Genomic DNA, 20,417 nt, shown 5'->3' with positions numbered 1-20,417 from the left:
CGCCCACCACAATTACCCTCTGATCTCCACAAGCACATGTCCACAGTCACACATAAAGCAAATAAATAAATGTAACAAGCATTTTAAAAAGGAAGTTAATTTAATAAGGGGGCTGAGGAGACAGCTCGGTGGGTAAGAGCTTGCCTTGCGAGCATGAGGACCTGAGTTCAAATCCCCAGAATCCACAGAAAAACCAGTCAGGAGCTGTAATCCCAGTGTTCAGCAGTTTCCCCTCCACTCCTCTGCCCTCCACTTCACTCCCTTCCCCTCCACTCCCCTCCACTCCTCTCTACTCCAGTCCCCTCCCCTCCCCTGCCCTCTACTCTCCTCCCCTCCACTCCCCCTATCTCTTCTCTTCCCTTCCCTTCCCTCCCTCCCCTTCCCCTTCAGTCCCTTCTCTCTCCTCTCTCCTTCCCCCCTCCCCCTCCTCCTCTGTTTTTTGAGACCGGCTTTCCTGTAGTCCAGGCTGGCTTTGAACTCACTATCTATGCAACCAAAGCTGGTTTTGAACTCCTGGTCCTCCTACCTTCTCCTGAATGAAAAGATTAACATCCATCGTTTTCTTCAATTAGTTGTTTTAAAACCTGAATGGGTTTGTCTGAAAGGACACAGGTTAAAGCTTTCGTTCTTTTTTAGATGTTTTCAGCTTGGTATGTATGTATGTTGTGAGCAGAACACTGAAGAACACCATTACAGTCTCAAGTTTTTGTCCTGGTGAACGGGCCTTTGGGCGCATGACAGTTCTGTGGCATTCAGCCTGGCTAGTAAGCTTTTATTGGAAGGTCAGAAGTGCAGTTATCTGGAGGCAGTGTGTGGTGGCACTGGCCATGATGCAGATCTCAACAAAGGGGAATTTGTCCCTTAGTAAAGAATCGGAGGAATCTCTGAGTTGGTGAGCCAGCTGCTTCAAGAATGGCTGCCTGGGCCTCCCCAAATGTGTCTGTGGCCACACAACTCCTGACTCATGTGTTGAATTCTGCTCTCAAAGACAAGCCCCTGTGTGAGCCTATGACCCTCGGTCAGTCCCCGAGGGACTGATGGAGGAGAGGAGAGCTGGCAGAGCAGGATGGAGGGTTTGTCCGAGGCGTGTCCCCCAGAGGAGGCAGCAGGAGAGTTGTGCCAGAAAAGTACAATCTTGAACAATTCTGTTCCACAAACACTCTTGGGCACTCGGACTATTGAGGTGGAAGCTTCATGAAAGCTGGGTCCTTACTTTATCTCTGAATACCTCTGTGTCCACGTTATAATGTGGAAAATACAAAGCCAAGGGGAGAAGCCAGACACAAAAGCTCACAAACTGTTCCATTCCATTAACTAGTGTCCACAGGAGACCAGTCCAGAGACTTGGGGTTGAGTGGGGAGGGATGGCTACATAATGGCTAAGTTTCCTGTTAGAGTGACGGGCCATGCTAGAACTGAGTAGTGAGTGGTAATGGAGACACGGTGTTTAGACATAATACCATGTAGCTAGAGTTTTCCTGCCTGGCCCACAGTCAGGACAAATCTCTGTCACCTGCCAGTCCCACAGCCGCTCAGATCCAACCAAGTAAACACAGAGACTTATATTGCTTACAAACTGTATGACCATGGCAGGCTTCTTGCTAACTGTTCTTATAGCTTAAATTAATCCATTTCCATAAATCTATACCTTGCCACATGGCTCATGGCTTACCGGCATCTTCACATGCTGCTTGTCATGGCGGTGGCTGGCAGTGCCTTCCTTCCGCCTTCCTGTTCTCTCAATTCTCCTCTCTGTTAGTCCCGCCTATACTTCCTGCCTGGCCACTGGTCAATCAGTGATTTATTTATTGACCAATCAGCAACACATTTGACATACAGACCATCCCACAGCAATGCCACCAGGGGCAAATTATATTTTGTTCATATTTTACACAATAAAGCATCTTTCCCTGAAAATAATTGTGTGCGTTATGCATGTGTGTGTGAACCCACTCACCTGTGTATGTGCATACATGTATTGGCCGGAGGTCAGTATCAGGTGTCTTCCTCCACCTTATTTTCCAAGACAGGATTTCTCACACTTGGAGTTCACCGTTTTGGCTAGGCTGGCTGGCCAGGAAGCCCTCAGGATCTGGCCCTCTCCTTCCCATTGTATGGTGTGGGGTGGGGGGTTAGCAGATGCACTTCACCACACCCACCTTTTCGTGTGGATCTGGGCTCAAGTCCTCAAGCTTGTGCAGCTCCCTGGCTGACGATGACTCCTGGAGCATTTCATTGCTCTCCTCTCTCCTTTCCCTCTCCTGGTCCTGTTTGCTGTGTCTTTCTATACCTGTCTCTTTCTCACTGTTTCTCTGTTTCTGTCTGTCTGTCTGTCTGTCTGTCTCTCTCTCTCTCTCTCTCTCTCTCACACACACACACACACACACACACACACACACACACACACACACACACAGACACACAGTGCTAGCGCTCAAACTCCAGGATCTGGCACATCTGGGTCAGCACTCTGCCACAGAGCTAGACCTCCAGCCCCAGAGGACTTTATGATTACAGAGGAAAAATAAGAGAATGTGACAGGCCACAACCAGCTCACCAGCTGCCCCATCAACCGTGGGACAGACTGACACTCTGAGTCTGCTGGTGGAATGTACTGAAGCCACATCCCTTATGTAGCATTCCTGATAAGAAAACAGCCTGGTTGAATCCTGAGTGTGATAGCAGTCTTCTCTATCACCTCGACGACATCTAGAATCACTGGGGAGACAGGCCTCTGGCAGTGCCTGTGGGCCTTATCTTGACTAGGTTAATTGGGGTGGGAAGAGGTGTCCACTCTGGGTGGCACCATTCCCTGGGATGCATCTTCCACTGCACGAAAAGAAGAAAGTGAGCTAAGGACGGTATCCATCCCTCTCTGCTCCTTCCCTGCTGCGGTGCTCCTTCCCTGGTGCTCCTGCCTCTGGCTTACCGGTGTGACAGGTTACAACCTTGAACTGTGAGCCATATCAACTGCTTTTGTTATTTTATCACAGCAACAGGAAAAGGAGCTAAGAACTGGAGAAGCATCAGGAGTGTTGGTCAGGCATGTAACCAAATGCCCAAGATGACAGCTTGAAGGAGGAAGGTTTCATTTGAGCGCTTGGTTTCAGAGGATGCAGTCCTCTGTCTGTGGCTCTATTGATTCTGGGTCCATGGTGAGACAGAACACTGCAGTAAGGTTGTATGGAGGAAGAGGATCTTTCAGAAACAGGAAACAGAGGAGAGAGGACTAGGGACAGGTAAATCTTCCAAAGACACACCCCCTGAGATCTCCTCCAGCTAGGCCCTGCCTCCTAAAGTTTCCATATCCCAATGCCATCTACTGTGAATCCATCGGGGAATGAATCCATTCCTTTGGCCAGAGTTTTTAAAACCCAGTCACTTCCCAAATGCCTCCCAGCTGGCAGCCAAGCACTTCATATTCAAACCATAGCAACCAGCATGGCAGATATCCCACAAAAATGGCCAATGCTCTTAAATCCTGTCACCGTCATGAAAAAGAATGAGGAGCCACTCTAGACTGAAGAGATTGAGGGGCAAAATGGAGACCATCATCTTGGAGTAGAAAAAACTTACAGAGATGTGACTGGGCTATCTGGAGATGTACGATATAGATGATAAATGAGATGATGTCATTGTGTCACGGTAGAGTTGGTGGTGAGTGCATGCATGTGCAGGCTTTGTGTATATGAACGTGAGTTCATGTGTGCCACCCTATCATGCTGAGGTCAGAGGACCACCTCAGCTGTCAGTCCTCAATTCCCATCTTGTTTGTGACTGGGTCTCTTGATTGATTTTCTGCCAGGCTAACTAGTTCCTGAGCTTCCAGAAATTCCTTGTCTCTGCCTCACATCCCCTGGGAAGAGCACAGATGCTGTGTTACTTCATCCAGCTTCTAACTAGGATCTGGAGATTTGAACTCAGGTCCTCACACTTGCCTGGCAAGCACATTTACACAGAACTAGCTCTTCAGCCCTTGTATTAAATTCTTAATTATGACCATCACACTTTGGCTATGTAAGGAAAATCTTCATTTTTCAAAAATACACAGTATTTAGATAAAAAGGTTGGGTTTAAGCAACTTACTCTCAAGTATTTCAGAAAAAGTGTGTGTATGCGAGTGTGCATGCACACACACTTAGGTGTATACACACTTACGTGTGTATTAGTTCACTAAAAACTAAGATTTCATCTCAGCATAAACAAGGCCTGGTCTGCATTGTATTTAAACAATGAGATTAGAAGTTAATTTTATTTCCTACAGATTTTAGTAATAGAATCAGGTAGCAAATTATTGACGTGAAAGAAGGAGCCGTGTATTGATCTGGGGGGTGAACTTTTCCAACCTCATTAATGTGACATGTTCACGTGACATTTGAGTTTTGTTGACCAACACAACGATCGTGTTTGTAAAACTCTTCAAAGGTTTCATCGACTTTCCCACATGTGACCTTTAACCCCGAAATACTCAAATCATCTCTTTGAATACTTTTTGCTTTCCACTTCACACAGCACCTGCATCTACTCTCTCGCCCGGCTCGGACAGGTTCTCTCACACACACAGTGTCTTCCTCACCCTTGAGCAGGCCCGCCTTTCCTGAGTGTGGCACAGCGCTTTGATTTCACTTTGCAGTTGCTTCCTGTTCTATGTTATTCAGATTGTCCTACTAGAGTTTTAAAAAATTACCCAGAAATCTCAGGAGCGGAACAGCCAAAGTCTTGTCAGTCATAATCTCAGTCCAAGGTGTGAGGCTTTATCATCTAGCTGCACTGGCCTACCCTAAGTGCAAGGGATTCTGAGAGTGTAGTCATCCTGTGGGATCAGAGAGGAAATGAAATCACACCTGTCTGCCATACATTGTATGTATCTTTCAGGAGCCAGCATTGTTCAAATGTGTAAGTAAACTGAAATCAGTGGACTTGGGATGCAGAGGCAAGTGGAGCGCTGTGAGTTCCAGGCTAGCCTGGTCTGCATAATGAGACCCTGACTCAAAAAACAAAACAAAACAAAATGTACATGTGTACAATATGATGTGTGACATGTGTGGGCGTGCATGGCACAGCACACGTGTTGGTCGGGGGACAACATTGTGGAGTTGTTCTCTCCTTGCACCTGTCAGTGGGTTCCAGGGATTGAACTCGGGTCATCAGGCTTACACTGTTGATGGGACAAGTACTTGTAGACCCATGTGTCTGGCCCCCGTTGCATTCAAGACAGGTTCTCTCGTAACTCGGGTTGGCCTGTTGGTCTCTAACTCACTATGTTGCTAAGTACGTGGAATTATCCACTTGCCAAGTGCTGGGATTACACGCATGTGCCCCGATGCTTACACATGGTGGGGAATCGAACCCAGGGCCCCATGCATGCTAAGCGAGCACTCTACAAGTCAAGCTACTGTCCCGCCTCTGAATTAGAGATTTTAATTGGTCTTCACCCTCCTGCTCCACCTAGACCCAGCAGGGCAGAGCGTCTGGCCTGTGAGGCAGGAAGATGGGAAGAGCTGTCCTAAATTTTCTGAGATCCTGTTAAATGTTGTTGATTTGAGTTTTGTCTTGTTGTTGACAGGTTTGGATCTGTCTCTCCCATCCTCTTTGGCTCCTCAACCCTCTCTGGACTGTCCAGCTGCCCCGTCGGCCCTCACTGCCCTGTGAACATGTTGGCCGTTCTCGCCTTCATCATCATCTTCCACATCGTCGCTCTGGTGCTGTTGTTCATTTCAGCCATCGACAATGTACGTCCTGTTCTCGTCAACCACCTGGGAGTCATGAGGCAGTGGAGACCACAGATCAGGGTGGAGAACGGGGAGGGTGTGATTGTGATTGGGGGTGTCCTCTTTGCTAAGGCGTCTCCCCAGCCCAGGCCTGGGTGCTCTCATCCTGGGATTGGAACTTTGGGAGCACCCTGTGCTCAGGTTTGGATGAAGTTTGGTGAGACACGGTTAGGTGATATGATCCTTGCCTGCCAGAAGCCCCCGAGGGTAAGTCCAGCTCTGTGTGGCACTCAGCCTCAGGACCATTGTCATTCAGAGCTAGATATTTCTTCTTTTTTCTATTGAGTGTTTTTATTTTATTCTTTAAATTTATTTCCTTTATTTTGTGTGTATGGGTGTTCTGCCTACATGCTTGTCTATGAACCACCTGTGAATGCCTGCTGCCCAAAGAGATCAGAAAAGGACCTTGGACCCCTGGGACTGGAGTTACAGGTGGTTGTGAGCCACCATGTGGGTGCTAGGAATTGAACCTGGGTCCTCTGTAAGAGCAGCAAATGCTCTTAACCTCTGAACCATCTCTCCAGCTCCTATTTTATTTTTAAAATAAGAATACAAAATATGTTTTCCAAGGCTTTGCCTCTTATACTTTAGACAAGGAGTTAATATCTTAAATACATTTAAAAAAAAAAACCTGCAAAATCTGCCAGGCAGTGACTCATGCCTTTAATCCCAACACTCAGGAGGCAGAGACAGGTGATCTCTGTGAGTTCGAGGCCAACCTGGTCTATAGAGTGAGTTCCAGAACAACCAGGGCTACACAGAGAAACCCTGTCTCGAAAAACCAAAAGAGAGAGAGAGAGAGAGAGTGCTGCAAAACTTACACACACACACACACACACACACACACACACACACACACACACACACAAGCAATCACGTGCACATGCAGTGCACACACACGAGCACACACACACAACCAGTTAATAAATGGGCCGACAAACTGAACAGATAGTTCTCAAAATAAAGACATACATGTAGGCAGCCAGTAAATATTTTTTAAAGTGTTCAACATCCTTAGCCGTCAGTGTAGTGCAAATTAAAACTGCTGTGAGATTCCATCAGAATGACTACCATCAAGAAAACAAATGACAACATTCTCTTCCGTGGTGTAGCCGCTGGCAAGTTGCCTGTGTTCCAGAAAATAACCATGACCCACGCTCACAGACACCACCAATTACACTCAGTGGGAAAGACACGAAAGTATGAAGGGACTTGCTGGAAAGAAGGCGGGTTCTGTGGGCATGGAAGAGGATGAGACAGTGATGGGGGATGGTGATGGAGGCTAAGTACCCCCCCAAATACATTGTATACATGTATGAAATAGTCAAAGAATTTTTTAAAAACAAGCAGCAACCCCCCCCCCCCCCCCCCCCCGCCCCTCAAGGTTCTGAGGAGGTCAGGAGGACCATGACGGGATATGTGTGAGGTGGGAGGGGAAGGAGGCTGTGGTGTGGGGATGGGGCAGGTCAGGGGGATGGAGGAAAATGAGGAGGAGAAAGAGCAAGAACAAATTTACTTTAACAGTGGCGTAGTGGGACCTGATCCTGTGTGTCCTGATTCATGTTTAAAATGAGGTAAACATTAACTAAAAATGGAACTGCTACATGCCTAACTGTACTGTACACCCAGGAGGGTGTGTTCCCAAAGGCCCTGTATCTGACCACAGGTCTGCTTGCACACCCGTGCTTATTGCTGCTCTCTTCACGGTGGCTAATGACATTATTCGTATATGTCAAAGGCCATCTTGTACCTTGCAGTGGTCCAGCCTCATCTCTGGCCTTTGTCACTAGGTGTCAGTCTTGCTTCCAAAGTTGAAGGGGTGTTTTCTCCAGATGTTGATAGTTGTCCTACAGAGGGCAAAATGACCCATCGAGGCCACCTCCTCCCTGTCCCCTGCATCTTCTTAGTCACTAGCCAGGCACCGAGTCACCAGCCAGGCACCGAGTCACCAGCTCACTCACAGACTACCCGTCAGATCTCACCAGGGGAGATGTCTAAACTCTCCACCGGCCCCTGACATGTAACTTGCTCCTTCAGGGTCCAGCTGGAGCTGTATTAGCAAGAGAGCATTTGATACCCCCTTGGCCCAGGCAGGAGGCGATGCTTCTAACGGAGACCTGGTCTTGCCCCCAAGGCCTGGCTTCATCTGGTCATTTCAAACTACAGAGACCGTTAAGGAGAAGAAAACTGCTCAGAAGGCCAAGTCAGTTGGGATCTCTAGGAGTGTGTGTGTGGTGTGTGTGTGTGTGTGTGTGTGTGTGTGTGTGTGTGTGTGTGTGTGGTGTATGTGAGATTTAGATGGGCTGACATGAGCCGAGTAGTCCAACAGCAGCTCTCACACTGGAGAGGTGAAGAACCCGTAGCTGCTCAGTGCACAGATGATGCCCGATGCCTCAGCAGCCCCAGCTGGCACTGAAGTTTGGAGGACTCCTGGAGAGCTGCTGCTATCCAGTCCATGATGGATGGCCAAAGACACTGCATTCCCATGGCAGTGAAGGATGGCATCAGTGATAGACAGCATCACCCAGGAAGAAAAGCACTTACACACACACACACACACACACACACACACACACACACACACACACACACATCACACACATACCCACACACACACCAGACACACACATCACACACACACATGCACACCACACAGACCAGACAGACCACACACACATCACACACATACACACACACACCAGACAGACACACACATCACACACACACACACACACACCAGACACACACATACACACATCACACACACATTGTGACACCACACACACCAGACACACACATCACACACACACCCCCCACACACACCAGACAGACAGACAGACACACACACACACACACACACACACACACACACACATCACACACACACACCCCACACACACCAGACACACACACACACACACACACACACACACACACACACACATCACACACATGCACACCACACACCAGACAGACGCATACACAAACTACACTGCCTTACTCTAACCTCCTCCCATCCAGGCCAGCAGCTCACTGGGTAGACAGTACTGCCCATATTCAGAGGAGTGCTATCTTCTCCCGTTACTCTCCCACATGACTCCCTTTGGAAACACCCTCCTAGACACACAGAGGTGTGTTTAGCTTCTCCTGGTCATCTCTTAGTCTAACCAGGTGGACAGCTACATTCACGAAGCCCAAGAGCACTGTGTGCACGCCCACCCCCCACCCCCCCACCCCCCCACCCCCGTGCCGTGGTGTGCGCACGGCCCCAGTGCCGCCATGTGTTGCCTGCATGTTCACCTCCTGATTAATCATAACAGTGGTAACATTAATCATTACACCTGTCACTCCAGGGATCCCCTTGGCAGTATTCAGCTCTCTTGGATGCATCATCTTGGGTTATCTGGGAGGCAGGGGCTAGCCTCTGGTGGTTCCCAGGAGAAGGGACTGAATCTCCAGTCAGTTCTGGCCCTTGCCGGAGTCTACACTGTAGTAAGAGGCAGAGTCAGGACTTGAACCATCCCTGAGGCTCCTGGTTAGACTCTTGCCAGAGGAGATGAACACAGTTAGCCTTCTAGAGGGTCTTGCCGAGTTGCTGAGTGGCCCAGGCTGTGGTCACATAGAAGTGCTGCGTTCAAGTATTTGGAGCGTCCAAGGAAAGGGCCCACAGTGTGGAAAAAATGGACTGGAGGTTCTTCTAGAGTTTATGTGTGTGTGTGTGTGTGTGTGTGTGTGTGTGTGTGTGTGTGTGTGTGTGTGTGTATGTGTGTTTCCTGCATCTGGTCCTTTAGGATCCCAGAGAGGTCCGAGGCTTATTGAAAGGGTTGGATGGGCACAGGGCTGGAACGTGCTCCCACACTCAGGTGTTTATATTAGCACGGCACTCACTAGGCGGATGGACGGAGGTGTGCCAGCCAGTGAGTCAGTCGTGTTCCGTATGCACTTGAAATCGAGCTTGCCCCTGAGGTTGGATATGAGGTGGGAACACCAGGGTGTTTGTGGGCGCAGTGGGTGGGAAGGAGCGTTTGAGAGATGGAAAGCAGAAGGTAGGCCACCAAGGGAAGGGGCAGGGACAGAAACTCAAGGAGAATGAAGGCACTGGGCTAAGGCAGACAGCCTCCTCTCTGCTCATCACAGGACGCCCCTGCTAATTTTCATTTTCATTTTTTTTTATTGTTTGAGTACTTAAAAATGTAAACATTCGTATTTTTCATTCCTTCTGTGGGGCGCTGCGGCACATGTGTGGAAGTCAGAGGACGGCTTTCTAGACTTGGTTCGCTCCTTCCACCATGTGGGTCCTGGGACCTAATTCAGGTCATCAGGCTCAGGAGCGAGAGCCTTTCTTCATTCACGAGTCATCTTGCCAGCCCATGGATACTTTTCTGAAATTAATTTCTAGGTTAACATGCAGAGGAATGGTCATACACAAGTGATGTCATACTTTGTTCTCCTTGGTCCCCTCCCCCACTGCCCTCCCTTGGCCCCTGCCCTCCAGCTGGTTCTGTCTGCTTCCCCAGTTAGTCTCCTGCTCTCTTACCACGTGAAGTCCATTACCTTCTATTCCCACCTCTCTTACGTCTGCTTCCTGGCTCTGATCCCAGCCCTGGTCCCATGGCCCATACGCGCACACACATACACACACACACACACACACACACACACACACACACATATACACACACACACACACACACACACACACACACAGATACACAATTGCGAATCTAGTTCATCTAAGAGAAACCACGGGTGTTTGTCTTCCTGGGCCTGGTGTGTTCACCTATTTCCCTGCAAATGTTACGGTTTTATTTTAGTTCCATTGTGTGCATGGACCACATTTTTAGTATCCAGGCTGGTTTCATTCCCCAGCTACTGTGGCAGGCTGTCCCTTTGGCGCCATCATTTCTTTTACACATTGTCCCTGCCGTTCTGGTAGAACTGTTCTCCATTTACTCTGATGGCTGCTAACTCAGTATGTGTCCCCCATGGGTCATGAGAGCATGGGCCACCTCAGATCCTTCCGAAGGTTTGCAGCCTGGAATCCCATGGGACTCAGTAAAGACCCAGAACAGACCTGAGGCCTCTTGACTGAGTGTGCATTTGAGCCAAGTCTCCAGACCTGTGGTCTGCCCTCTGAGAAACAGTGAGTCCCGAGTAGGCCCCACATTTACTCCTCAACCTAGCAGGACTCAGGCTCTGTGTCCTTAACCAGCAGCTTCCTGTTCCCTTTGCAGGCCTGGTGGGTAGGAGAAGACTTCTCAGCGGACATCTGGAGAGTGTGCACCAACAGCACAAACTGTACAGAGATCAGTGACCTGAGCGACAGTGAGTATGTAGGTGAGTGCGGGTGAGCGGAGCTTCGGGCCCCCGTGTCCCCCAGAGCAGACCCAGGCAGGACCCCCTCAGCAAGTCTAGGTCACTCCGCTTGCTCCCTGTATGTCATGCTGACGTGAGCCCCGGGAAGAGTCGGCTGTGGTGGTAACCAGGGTCAGCCAGGACGGTGGCTGTGCCTAGAGGCAGTGGTCTGGGGCCTCTGCTGTTTGTGTTCCATGCTCTCCATGTGGGATTATTTCGGTCTTATTGCTGTTAAATCAGGGAGCTGTGTACTAGCAGCTAAACTCAGCCCAAGGCCTGTTTGGGATGGCCCATGAACTAAGAATGGTTTTGACATTTTAAAAGTGTTGTGAAAGGAGCAAAATTCTCAAAACAAAGCAAAAAAACCAGAAAAAATGTGACCAGAAGCCTGAATTATTTATTGTCCAACTCTTTCCTGAAAAAAAAAAAAATCCTGCCAGCTCAGACTTTTTCCACACGTCAATTTATGGTTAATTATTCCAGTCCTGCCATCAGTGGTAAACTGGTATCGTGTGCCATGAAAGCAGGAGAAAATGCTAGATGAAAAGCCAGAGACCCTCAGCGAGGTCTGACCGTACTGGCTCCCTCTGGCCCTGGGCAGCAAAGGGAGGGCATGGCACACACGTGGGCATCAAAGGACCACCCGTGGGAGTGAGCTCTTTCCACCTCAGGTTGTCCAGCCAGTGGCGGAACTGTCTCCAGCCCGCCCCCTCCCGAGTCTTTTTGTGTTAAAACAAAATATAAGCAACCCAAATGCAGTGGTAGCCGCTCCTCTGGAGCTGCAGGGGACTGCTTCTGAGACCCCACGGGGATGTAAAATGGCACAAATTTACATGGAACTTATGCACACCCTCCTCTATGCTTTAGTTTCTAGATGACTTATGACATCAAATACAGTCTCTGTATGTCATTTCATCTGCGTGGATCTGGTCTGGTACATAGCAAATTTGAATTTTGCTTTCTGGAACTTTCTGGGCTCTCCTCCAATCTACATACATCAAAAATGGTTGTTGAGTCCAAGAATGCAGAAGCTGTGGATATGGAGGACTATCTTAGCAGGTGTTAGGAGGCCTTCAGGAATGCTGAAACACAGCAAGGTCACAGCCTCCCACCACTCTTGAGTTTCTGCTCTCGGTGCCTTGCCGGGCTCCCCACCACCACCACCACCCCCCAACACCCCCTCACCCACTCCTGCTGACAGCATGGGCCGCCAGTGGCACATTCTGCAACTCAATGCCAAGAAACCCTGTTCTAAAAGCACAGAGTCATTTTCCCTCACAAAACCAGTTTCTACGTTGGCCTCATCACAAGCCATGAATCACCTGGGATACTTGCTAAAAATACAGATTCTTGGTCCCCACCCCAGAGTAATGGCAGCTTAAAAAAGCTATCCTAGATGGCTCCTTGGAAAATTTAATAAGTAATGTTCAGAGCCACAGAGTCACAACCTTGGCCCACTTTGAAATTCCCCAGGGGGCTCTAGAAGCCCCCAAATGAGTGTTCTCAGCATCTGGTGTGCTGGTTCATTTTGTCTCAGTGAAGTCTGGTAGTATTTTTTAGAATAGAGCTGTCATTTACAAACGTGGAAATACACACTTCTTAAGGGCTCCTTGGCTCAATGAGTTTTGACAATTGAATATACTCCTAGCAAACCACAGTTGAAAACTAATAGAGAACATTCCTAACACCCCACAAGGTCCTTTGGCCCACTCGTCCCCAGGGAACCGTGCCCGGCAGAACTATTTCTCACTTCTCCCCAATATCTTCTCTGCACCTGACCCTGGCCTCTGAGGAATGGAGTCAGGTGATGTATTTGTGTTGGAGAATATGCTTGTTCACCATAAAGAACCAGGAAGCAGGGCCAGGCGTTGGGTCCTGATGTGCAGCTGGGATGCCTTAGGATCCGTCACTGTAAATGTCTCAGGAGCCCTTTACAAGCTCTGCTCCCTCCAGCCGGTTTCAGGCAGACTGGGAGCTGAGGCTTGAGCTCTGGGGTGTTGTACTTTTCAAAGTCTCCTGTTCCTGAGCCAGACAGGTTGGAGCTGTGGCCCAGAGCAGGAAGCAGTCAGAGTGGTTGGTTCTGGCTCCATCAGAACCAATGGCCACGTTGGTATTTTGGTCACGTGCCTAGCTGGCCACTAGAGGGAGGTGGTCTGGAAAATCCACAGCAGCACTAGCAGTCAGATGGCCAGGTGTATCCCATCTGTGGCCTGTGGCCCACAACTAGTGTCCAGGGGGCCCGACCAATGCTGTAAATTTGCTTAGACGTGAGTTTTCCCTTGACTGTGAGGATCTCAGTGTGAAGTTTATAGGTGACAGTGTTGTGTTGCCAGGTCCAAAGGTTGGATGGACATGCCTGACTGTAGGCAGTCAGTCCTGTGACCCCCTCTGTGATGCCTCCTCAGTCCTCAGCCAGGTCTCGCCTTCTACCCACAGATTACTCCATCATGCAGGCGGTGCAGGCCACCATGATCCTCTCCACCATCCTCTGCTGCATCTCCTTCCTCATCTTTCTGCTCCAGCTCTTCCGCCTCAAGCAGGGAGAGAGGTTCATCCTGACGGCCATCATTCAGCTCATGTCATGTAAGTGAAACCGGAAGCCGTCTGCTGCCTGCCACAGAAACAAAATGTCTCAGAAAAAAAAGAACCGAATCTTTAAATCGTACGTTATTTGGGTAGCTGGCAGTCTTGGGAACCAGAGCAAAGCCTGCCTCCTGACCTTTTTCCCGGGCTCCTTCTTGTGGAGAGCCAGAGCAAACAAAAAGTCAATTCCAAAGTCAGGCATATCCTTCTGGCCGGGTAGCTCTTGATTCTGGGTCCCCCTTTCCCTTGTCATCTCTCTTGCAGACACCAAGGCCACGAAGTCTTGCATTCCTTCCCAGTCACCAATTTGGATGACATCTAGATTGAAGGTTAACTCAGAACAAGCAGCCCATTAGCAGCATGTCCACACAGATTCCTTCCTGCAGAAGGAAGCTCAAACATGCTCTTCTTATGGAGCTTATGCTGTGGCCCTGCATTCTGTTCCCATCAAAATGGCTGGAGGAGGGAAGTCAGGGGATACCCGGAAGGGAGAAGCTGGCCACACGCTTAATGTGGACGAGTTTAGATTTAGTTGGGGAGAAAGGGAAGGTATCCCCAAAGCATGAAGTTTGGGTTTTATGAGAATAACAATGCAGTCTACAGTGTGTTGTCTGGGTACACAGTGGGAGGAACAGTGTGCCAGGTAGAAATCCTGGGATGAAGAACCCAGAGCTGTGAGAACTGGAATGAGGAGGAGCCAGGCTAAATGGGGTCTCGTAAGCTGTGGGAGGGACTTGAGGTCTGTATCCTAAACTGCTGGAATCCATTAACAAGTGTTAGGCTAGTTCCAGGATACACCATAGTCTGGCAATATATCTGACCCCTGGCTTGGTTCCTGACAGGTCTGTGTGTCATGATCGGGGCTTCCATTTATACAGACCGGCGCCAAGACCTTCACCAACAGAACTTCGCAGTCTATTACCTGACGCAAGAAGGCAGCTATGGGTACTCTTTCATTCTAGCCTGGGTGTCCTTCTCCTTCACCTTCATCAGCGGCCTCATGTACTTGATCCTGAGGAAGCGCAAATAGGTTTCAGGAGCCCGGCCACTCTCCCCACAGTATGGCATACACGTTCATGTAACCATTTTGTATATAATCATTTTTTGTGGTTTTTCTAGCAAACGTATTGTTTCCTTTAAAAGCTTTTATAAAAAAGAAGAGAAGAGAGAGAGAAAGTTTCGGCATTCTTGGGATCAGAGACCAGACCACAAAGGCTGGCATTCAGAATGCAAGCCCACCGAAAGTCTCAGCAAGGCCCAGCAAGATCCAGCAATGTGGAAATCCACAAGATGCTTCTCACCCAAGGACCTGCGGTGGGGTGTGGCCAAAGGCGGGAAAAGCCTGTCTTGGGGAGAGGCTCTCTGTAGATTCCTGCCCTGCCCCTCCCCCGCCCACTCCACTCTGACAACCACAGGTGGGATGATGAGGGGCCCAAGTGAAGAATCTCTAGCCTCAGATATTAACCCCTAGTTCGTGTAAGAAGAGGCCTGGTTTCTGTCTGTGTGGGACCCAGAGTCCCAGTTCCCCTTCAGTGCATTAGGTCATCGTACAGACTTTCTGACAGTCTCCTGTTGGCCTTAAGGACAGTGACCCTCAACCTAGGTGTCGTGTTTAGGCGTTGAGTCTCCATAGGTAATTCCTCAGGACATCAGTTCTTTGCGGGCTCTCAAGTCCACTTCGCAGACCCTCAGAATCCTTCATCAATGGGGTGGGCCTGCGTGTCTGAACTTGTGATGAGCTCCCTGAAATATGCTTAGATGCACTAAAACTGGGGGGTCATAGTCCTAGATCCAGGGGAGCAGAGCCACCCTGTAAATGTTAGCAGTCCCATCACACCGAGATGGCCCCACTGCCAGCCACATCTTGGCCTCCGCCAGCTCCTGCTGCCTCTCCCATAGTTGCTTTTATCTGGGCCACCGTGCCCCACTCCCAAGCCATAGGCCTATTCCTGGGAGGTGGCCTGGGCAGCCCCCTCCCTGCCCTGTCTTGGAAGGTCTCCCCTTTTCTTCCTGCCTTCTTTCTGAGGTGGGTGCTTCCAATCGGGCTCTATTTCTGGAGCCTCAGAAGATCCATCTTCCATTGACTCATCCACCCATCATTCAATATGGATGGGTCTTGCCGCATGTCAGGTGCAAGATACCTTTCCACACAATTCCTTGTGAGACTCAGGCTAGTGAAGAACACATATCAGAAACCAATTAGAAAAACTACCAACTGTGATGGAGTAGCAGGGCTGCCACCAGAGGTTCAAAACCTCCCAGGGTGAGAGGAAGCCCACGTTCTGCGTGCCTGCCTTTAAGTGCCTTGAGGTGTCTGCACAGCTCCAACAGAGTATCATTCAGCTCCAACAGATGCCATTTGTTGGGTAGTGCCCTCTGGTTTCTCTACACACAGTGTAGAGGATTCTACACTTCCCACGGTGAGACAGCAGGAAAGGATTCCCAGAGCCATGGCTCTCAAGATGGGTATTGAAGGAGAACCCAGCTGCACTCCAGTCAGTCCTGAGGATGTCCTGATAAATGTGGCCATGGGAGGGTTGTTAGTAGCACCGGAGGAGTGACGTGCCATATCAAAGATTCAAGAGCTCTATGATGGCGTCCTTCTCCCTTGGTAACCTTTCCCATTTTTGAGCATCAAGTTGGAGAGGTGACTCTGGGACAGGGTGTGTAAATCTGTGTTGTTTAAACACATTTGCATGTGCGCTTCTGTAAGGGGTCATTTACCATTAGCTCAGGCCCAGTGAAGCAGGGGAGGGGGGATATTGGGTCTGAGTGGCTTTAGGGCCACCACAGACACCTCCTCAGTACATGACCGGCTTCCCTCCCTCCACCTCTCCTGTCCTCCTTTCCTTCCTTCCCTTGGAGAGACTGCCACGGTGGCCTGGGGCAGAGATGACAAATGACCACCTCTTGCCTTGATGGAGAACTCCCACAGCTCACTGTTGGCTAGACTGTAGGGTTGGCTCAATGTCTTGTGAGGCTCACAGAGGGAGGCCTGTCTAAAGTGTCCTCTGCACCTTCCCCTTGGGGACTTTTCTGTCATAACATTCTGCTAGTCATGATGGAAACAAACAGACCAAACCACAGGCATGAAAGCAGGGCCCAAGCCAGCATGAACTCCCACCTCAGAAAACCCAGGGCTGCAGAAGTGAACCATCCGATGGGGTGGGAATGGTCCCCTGGGTTGTCTTGGCTGCTTACACTGTGGTCAATATTCAGTGCCCACATCTGCCTGTGACGTGAGAGGTGCCTCTCTCCTGCTCTGTGCCCTGCATTTGGGATGCTAGAAAGAGATGAGGGTGTGAGGGAAAACAGATCCACCTTTCTCCAATGTGGGATCAGCTCTCAATTGGTGCTTATCACTAGTTACCAAAGAGCAATGGCAAAGCCAGCTGGGATATCCAAGAAGCGTGCATTAGGACCAAACCCGTCACTGTGTTTAAAGGAACTTTAGTTTGCGCATCTTACAACATTTTTATAAAGTACTGTAATTCATGGGGTGGGGCATGTGACAGAGACAGACTAACCCATGTTTGGCGTTTGCATTAAAATTATTTTGGGTCTCTGTTTAAAGATTTCAGATCATGTTTGTGTGTTGTTCTTTGTGTTGTGTGTTCACAGTCCTGCATGCAGAAGAAAGCAAGATGCCTCCTGCTCCTTTCTACCCTCTGCCAAGGGCTGTGGGCCTGCGTAAACCCAAGCAAACAGGCTGACATTCTAGAAGGTTCCCTATGAACTCAAGCTAGATGTGGACAGCCCGAATGTAGACCCACTATACCCAAATGTAGACTCACTACACACACACACACACACACACACACACACACACACACACACACACACACGCACCCCTTTCTCCTAGGAGCTCTGCCAGAAAACTCACCCTAGCAGGGGTTGTCACTTACCACTTAGCAAGGCAGAATTTCGTCTACCAAAAGCAGAGGTGACAGAAATGCTATGGAACTGAGAGCTTGATGTTGAGTCTTGTTTGGGGACAGGTGTGGCTTCCAGCAGTAAGATGCTGTCTAATATTCCTTTGGGGTGGTCTTGCTCTGTTTTCTACAACCCATAATAGTACAAGAAGAACTGTACAACCAAATTCCCCAAAGCCACATTCCTATGAAGGAAGTGCCTATAGTGGCGGGGAGCTGTGGGAGGTCCCATCAACATGGTGCTGTGAGCCCTGCCTGGTTGGACAGGCCTGCTGTCCCAGTGTTCAGGAGGTCCTATCAAGTTCAAGATCTGCCTGGGAAACTTGGTGAGACCCTCCGTAAAAGGACAAAGTCAGAAGAAGGTTGGAGGTGTAGCTCGGAGAAAAGGGCTTGCCTTGCGCACAGGGCACTGGTTCAGGCCTCAGTACTGGGGGTGCACATGAGTGTGTGTGGGGGGAAGGTATAGATTTTATGGCAAGCAACCACTGGTTGATGGCTCATCACAGGATAAACTCTATCCACTTCCATCACAGTGTTGGTGAAAGCGCTGCTCACACTTGTCTGTACATGGATCTTGGTGCTTGGTGGATGTGGATGATGGAGCAGTCTCTAAAAATTCTCAATGATCACATGAGCTCCTTTCCCAAAAACAAAAATCTTAGTGATCTTGGAGCAAATGGCCCCATGTGCCCTTCCTTTCTTCTCCTGCCTTTTTTTTTTTTTTTTTTAAAGATGGGTTCCTGGAATCAAACTCAGATCCTGTGTTAGCAAGCAAGGCGAGCACTTTGTCTGCTGAGATGGAGCCACAGTCCAAGCTGAGGGGTGTTCGTATTTTTGTCTTGTTTGTTTGTTTTGTTTTGTTGAGAAAGAAGAAAGAAAATATGGACACAAAACCTAAAACGTTTTGGTGGAGAGCCATCGATGGCCACCACCCTCCCGAATGGTGCAGCAGCAGCAAAGACCACCCCACCCCCACCCCCACTGAGAAACCCTGCTGATGGAGTTGTGGGAGTTACTCCTCAACGTAAGGGCCGACGGAACACAGTCTGTGCTGGTTTCTCTTCGTCTCGACGTATTCGTTATTAGCCAGAAGTGTATTCCTTTTTCTCCCCTGTAGAGCACTGAGATACAGTTATAGTTTGTGGTTAGAAACCAACTTCAAATTTACCAACAGTGGCCCTGCTTACCTGTAGGTTCCATATCCACACGTCCTGGATTCAGTCACTCTGCAATAAAAATACGTTGGGGTGTGTGTTTGTGTGCTGTGTGGAGTATGTACTTGTTAGTGTGGTTGGGTGTACCTGCATATGTGTGTGTGTGTGTGTGTGTGTGTGTGTGTGTGTGTGTGTGTGTGTGTGTGTGTGTGTCCATCCACAGGTGGATGGCAAGGTGTCTTTCCTCGATTGCTCTCCACTCGTTTGTTTGTTTGGTTGGTTGGTTTTGGTTTTTCAAGACAGGATTTCTCTGTGTAGCCCTGGCTGTCCTGGAACTAACTCTGTAGACCAGGCTGGCCTCAAACTCACAGAGATTCACCTGCCTCTGCCTCCCCAGTGCTGGGATTAAAGGCATGCGCCACCACCACCCAGCCATTCCTTTATTTTTTAATTAATTTATTTTAAAGTTGGTTAAGAGTGCATACTGCGGAGCTGGAGAGATGGCTCAGAGGTTAAGAGCACTGGCTGCTCTTCCAGAGGTCCTGAGTTCAATTCCCAGCAACCACATGGTGGCTCACAACCATCTATAATGAGATCTGGTGCCCTCTTCTGACCTGCAGGTAGAACACTGAATACATTTAAAAAAAAAAAAAAAGTGCATACTGCTCTTGCAGAAAACCTGAGTATAGTTCCCAGCATTCACATAGTGCTCAAAACTGTCTGTAGCTCCAGTTCCAGGGGATCCAACGCCCTCTTCTGGTCTGCATGAGCATCAGGTGCACAATCGGTGCTCAGACATACATACAGGCCAAACAAATAAATAACCCATACCTATATAAAATTAAGTTTAAAAAGTGCTCTGGATGCGTGTGTACTTGGTTCATAGACACACACAACATGATTGGCTCTGAGTCTGACCTCCACCCTTCAAGTCTCCTGGCCGCCGGATCCAGCAGGGTAGGCTGTGCATCTGTTCTTTGGGTCTGAGTGTTTGGCTTGTTTATCCTGTCAGACACATTCCAGGGGAGGCTCTGGTTTGGTGCAAATGTCTTTGAAGTTATTTTGAATGGACATGCTGTGAAAAGTGGTCTATGCATTTTTCTTGGGCAAGTTTTCCTAGCAGGTGCTTCATGCTATCCCTATGGGCCGAGTTCTTGGTCCAGCATGATATTGAGGTGGAGAATTCTCTGGTGTGGGCTGTGCTAGCACTGTCTGTCATACTTCCCCAGCATCTGTGGCTTCCAGGATGACCACAGGATACTCTCCCACGCTACTGTGTCACAGCAAAACCATCTTCAGACATTGCTAAATGTCCCCTTTGAGGAGCTGGGGCACAGTTGTCCTAGTTGGCCTCTGCAATGAGGTTTGATATGGACCAGGAAACAGCAATCAACGATCTCACTTTTTAAATTTTAACTCTGTGTGTGTGTGTGTGTTTACCTGTGTGTGTTAGTCCTTGCAAAGGTCAGAAGAAGATGTTAGATCTCTTGGACCTGGAGTTAGAGGGCTGTGAACTGCCTGACATGGGTTCTGGAAACCGAACTCAGGTCCTTTGTAAGAGCAAGTGTTAACTGCTGAGCTGTCTCCGCTGCCTTGGACCACATTTCTTTACAAATACATCT

General features: G+C 49.1%; 1 protein-coding gene across 2 annotated transcripts in view; it reads left to right on the top strand.

Annotated features, from left to right (window-relative positions):
• Emp2 (epithelial membrane protein 2) overlaps positions 1 to 17,289 on the top strand; it is a 44,782-nt gene extending 27,493 nt beyond the window's left edge. Inside the window, exons 2-5 of one of the 2 annotated variants that reach the window (XM_052759446.1) lie at positions 5,567 to 5,732; positions 11,006 to 11,096; positions 13,563 to 13,709; positions 14,552 to 17,289. In XM_052759446.1, the coding sequence (XP_052615406.1) occupies positions 5,655 to 5,732; positions 11,006 to 11,096; positions 13,563 to 13,709; positions 14,552 to 14,739 (504 nt within the window). In that variant the 5' untranslated portion in view covers positions 5,567 to 5,654 and the 3' untranslated portion in view covers positions 14,740 to 17,289. Of the gene's footprint in view, positions 1 to 5,566; positions 5,733 to 11,005; positions 11,109 to 13,562; positions 13,710 to 14,551 lie in introns of both variants that reach the window. The other variant, XM_052759445.1, reaches the window with a different exon arrangement.
• Positions 17,290 to 20,417: the final 3,128 nt, after the last annotated feature.

This window comes from Peromyscus californicus, unplaced genomic scaffold (assembly GCF_007827085.1).
Source record: "Peromyscus californicus insignis strain IS unplaced genomic scaffold, ASM782708v3 Scaffold_3__1_contigs__length_106647218, whole genome shotgun sequence".
Lineage (NCBI taxonomy): Eukaryota > Metazoa > Chordata > Mammalia > Rodentia > Cricetidae > Peromyscus > Peromyscus californicus.
The sequence above is the reverse complement of the archived record's forward strand: the minus strand, read 5'-3'. Positions and strand labels throughout refer to the sequence as shown.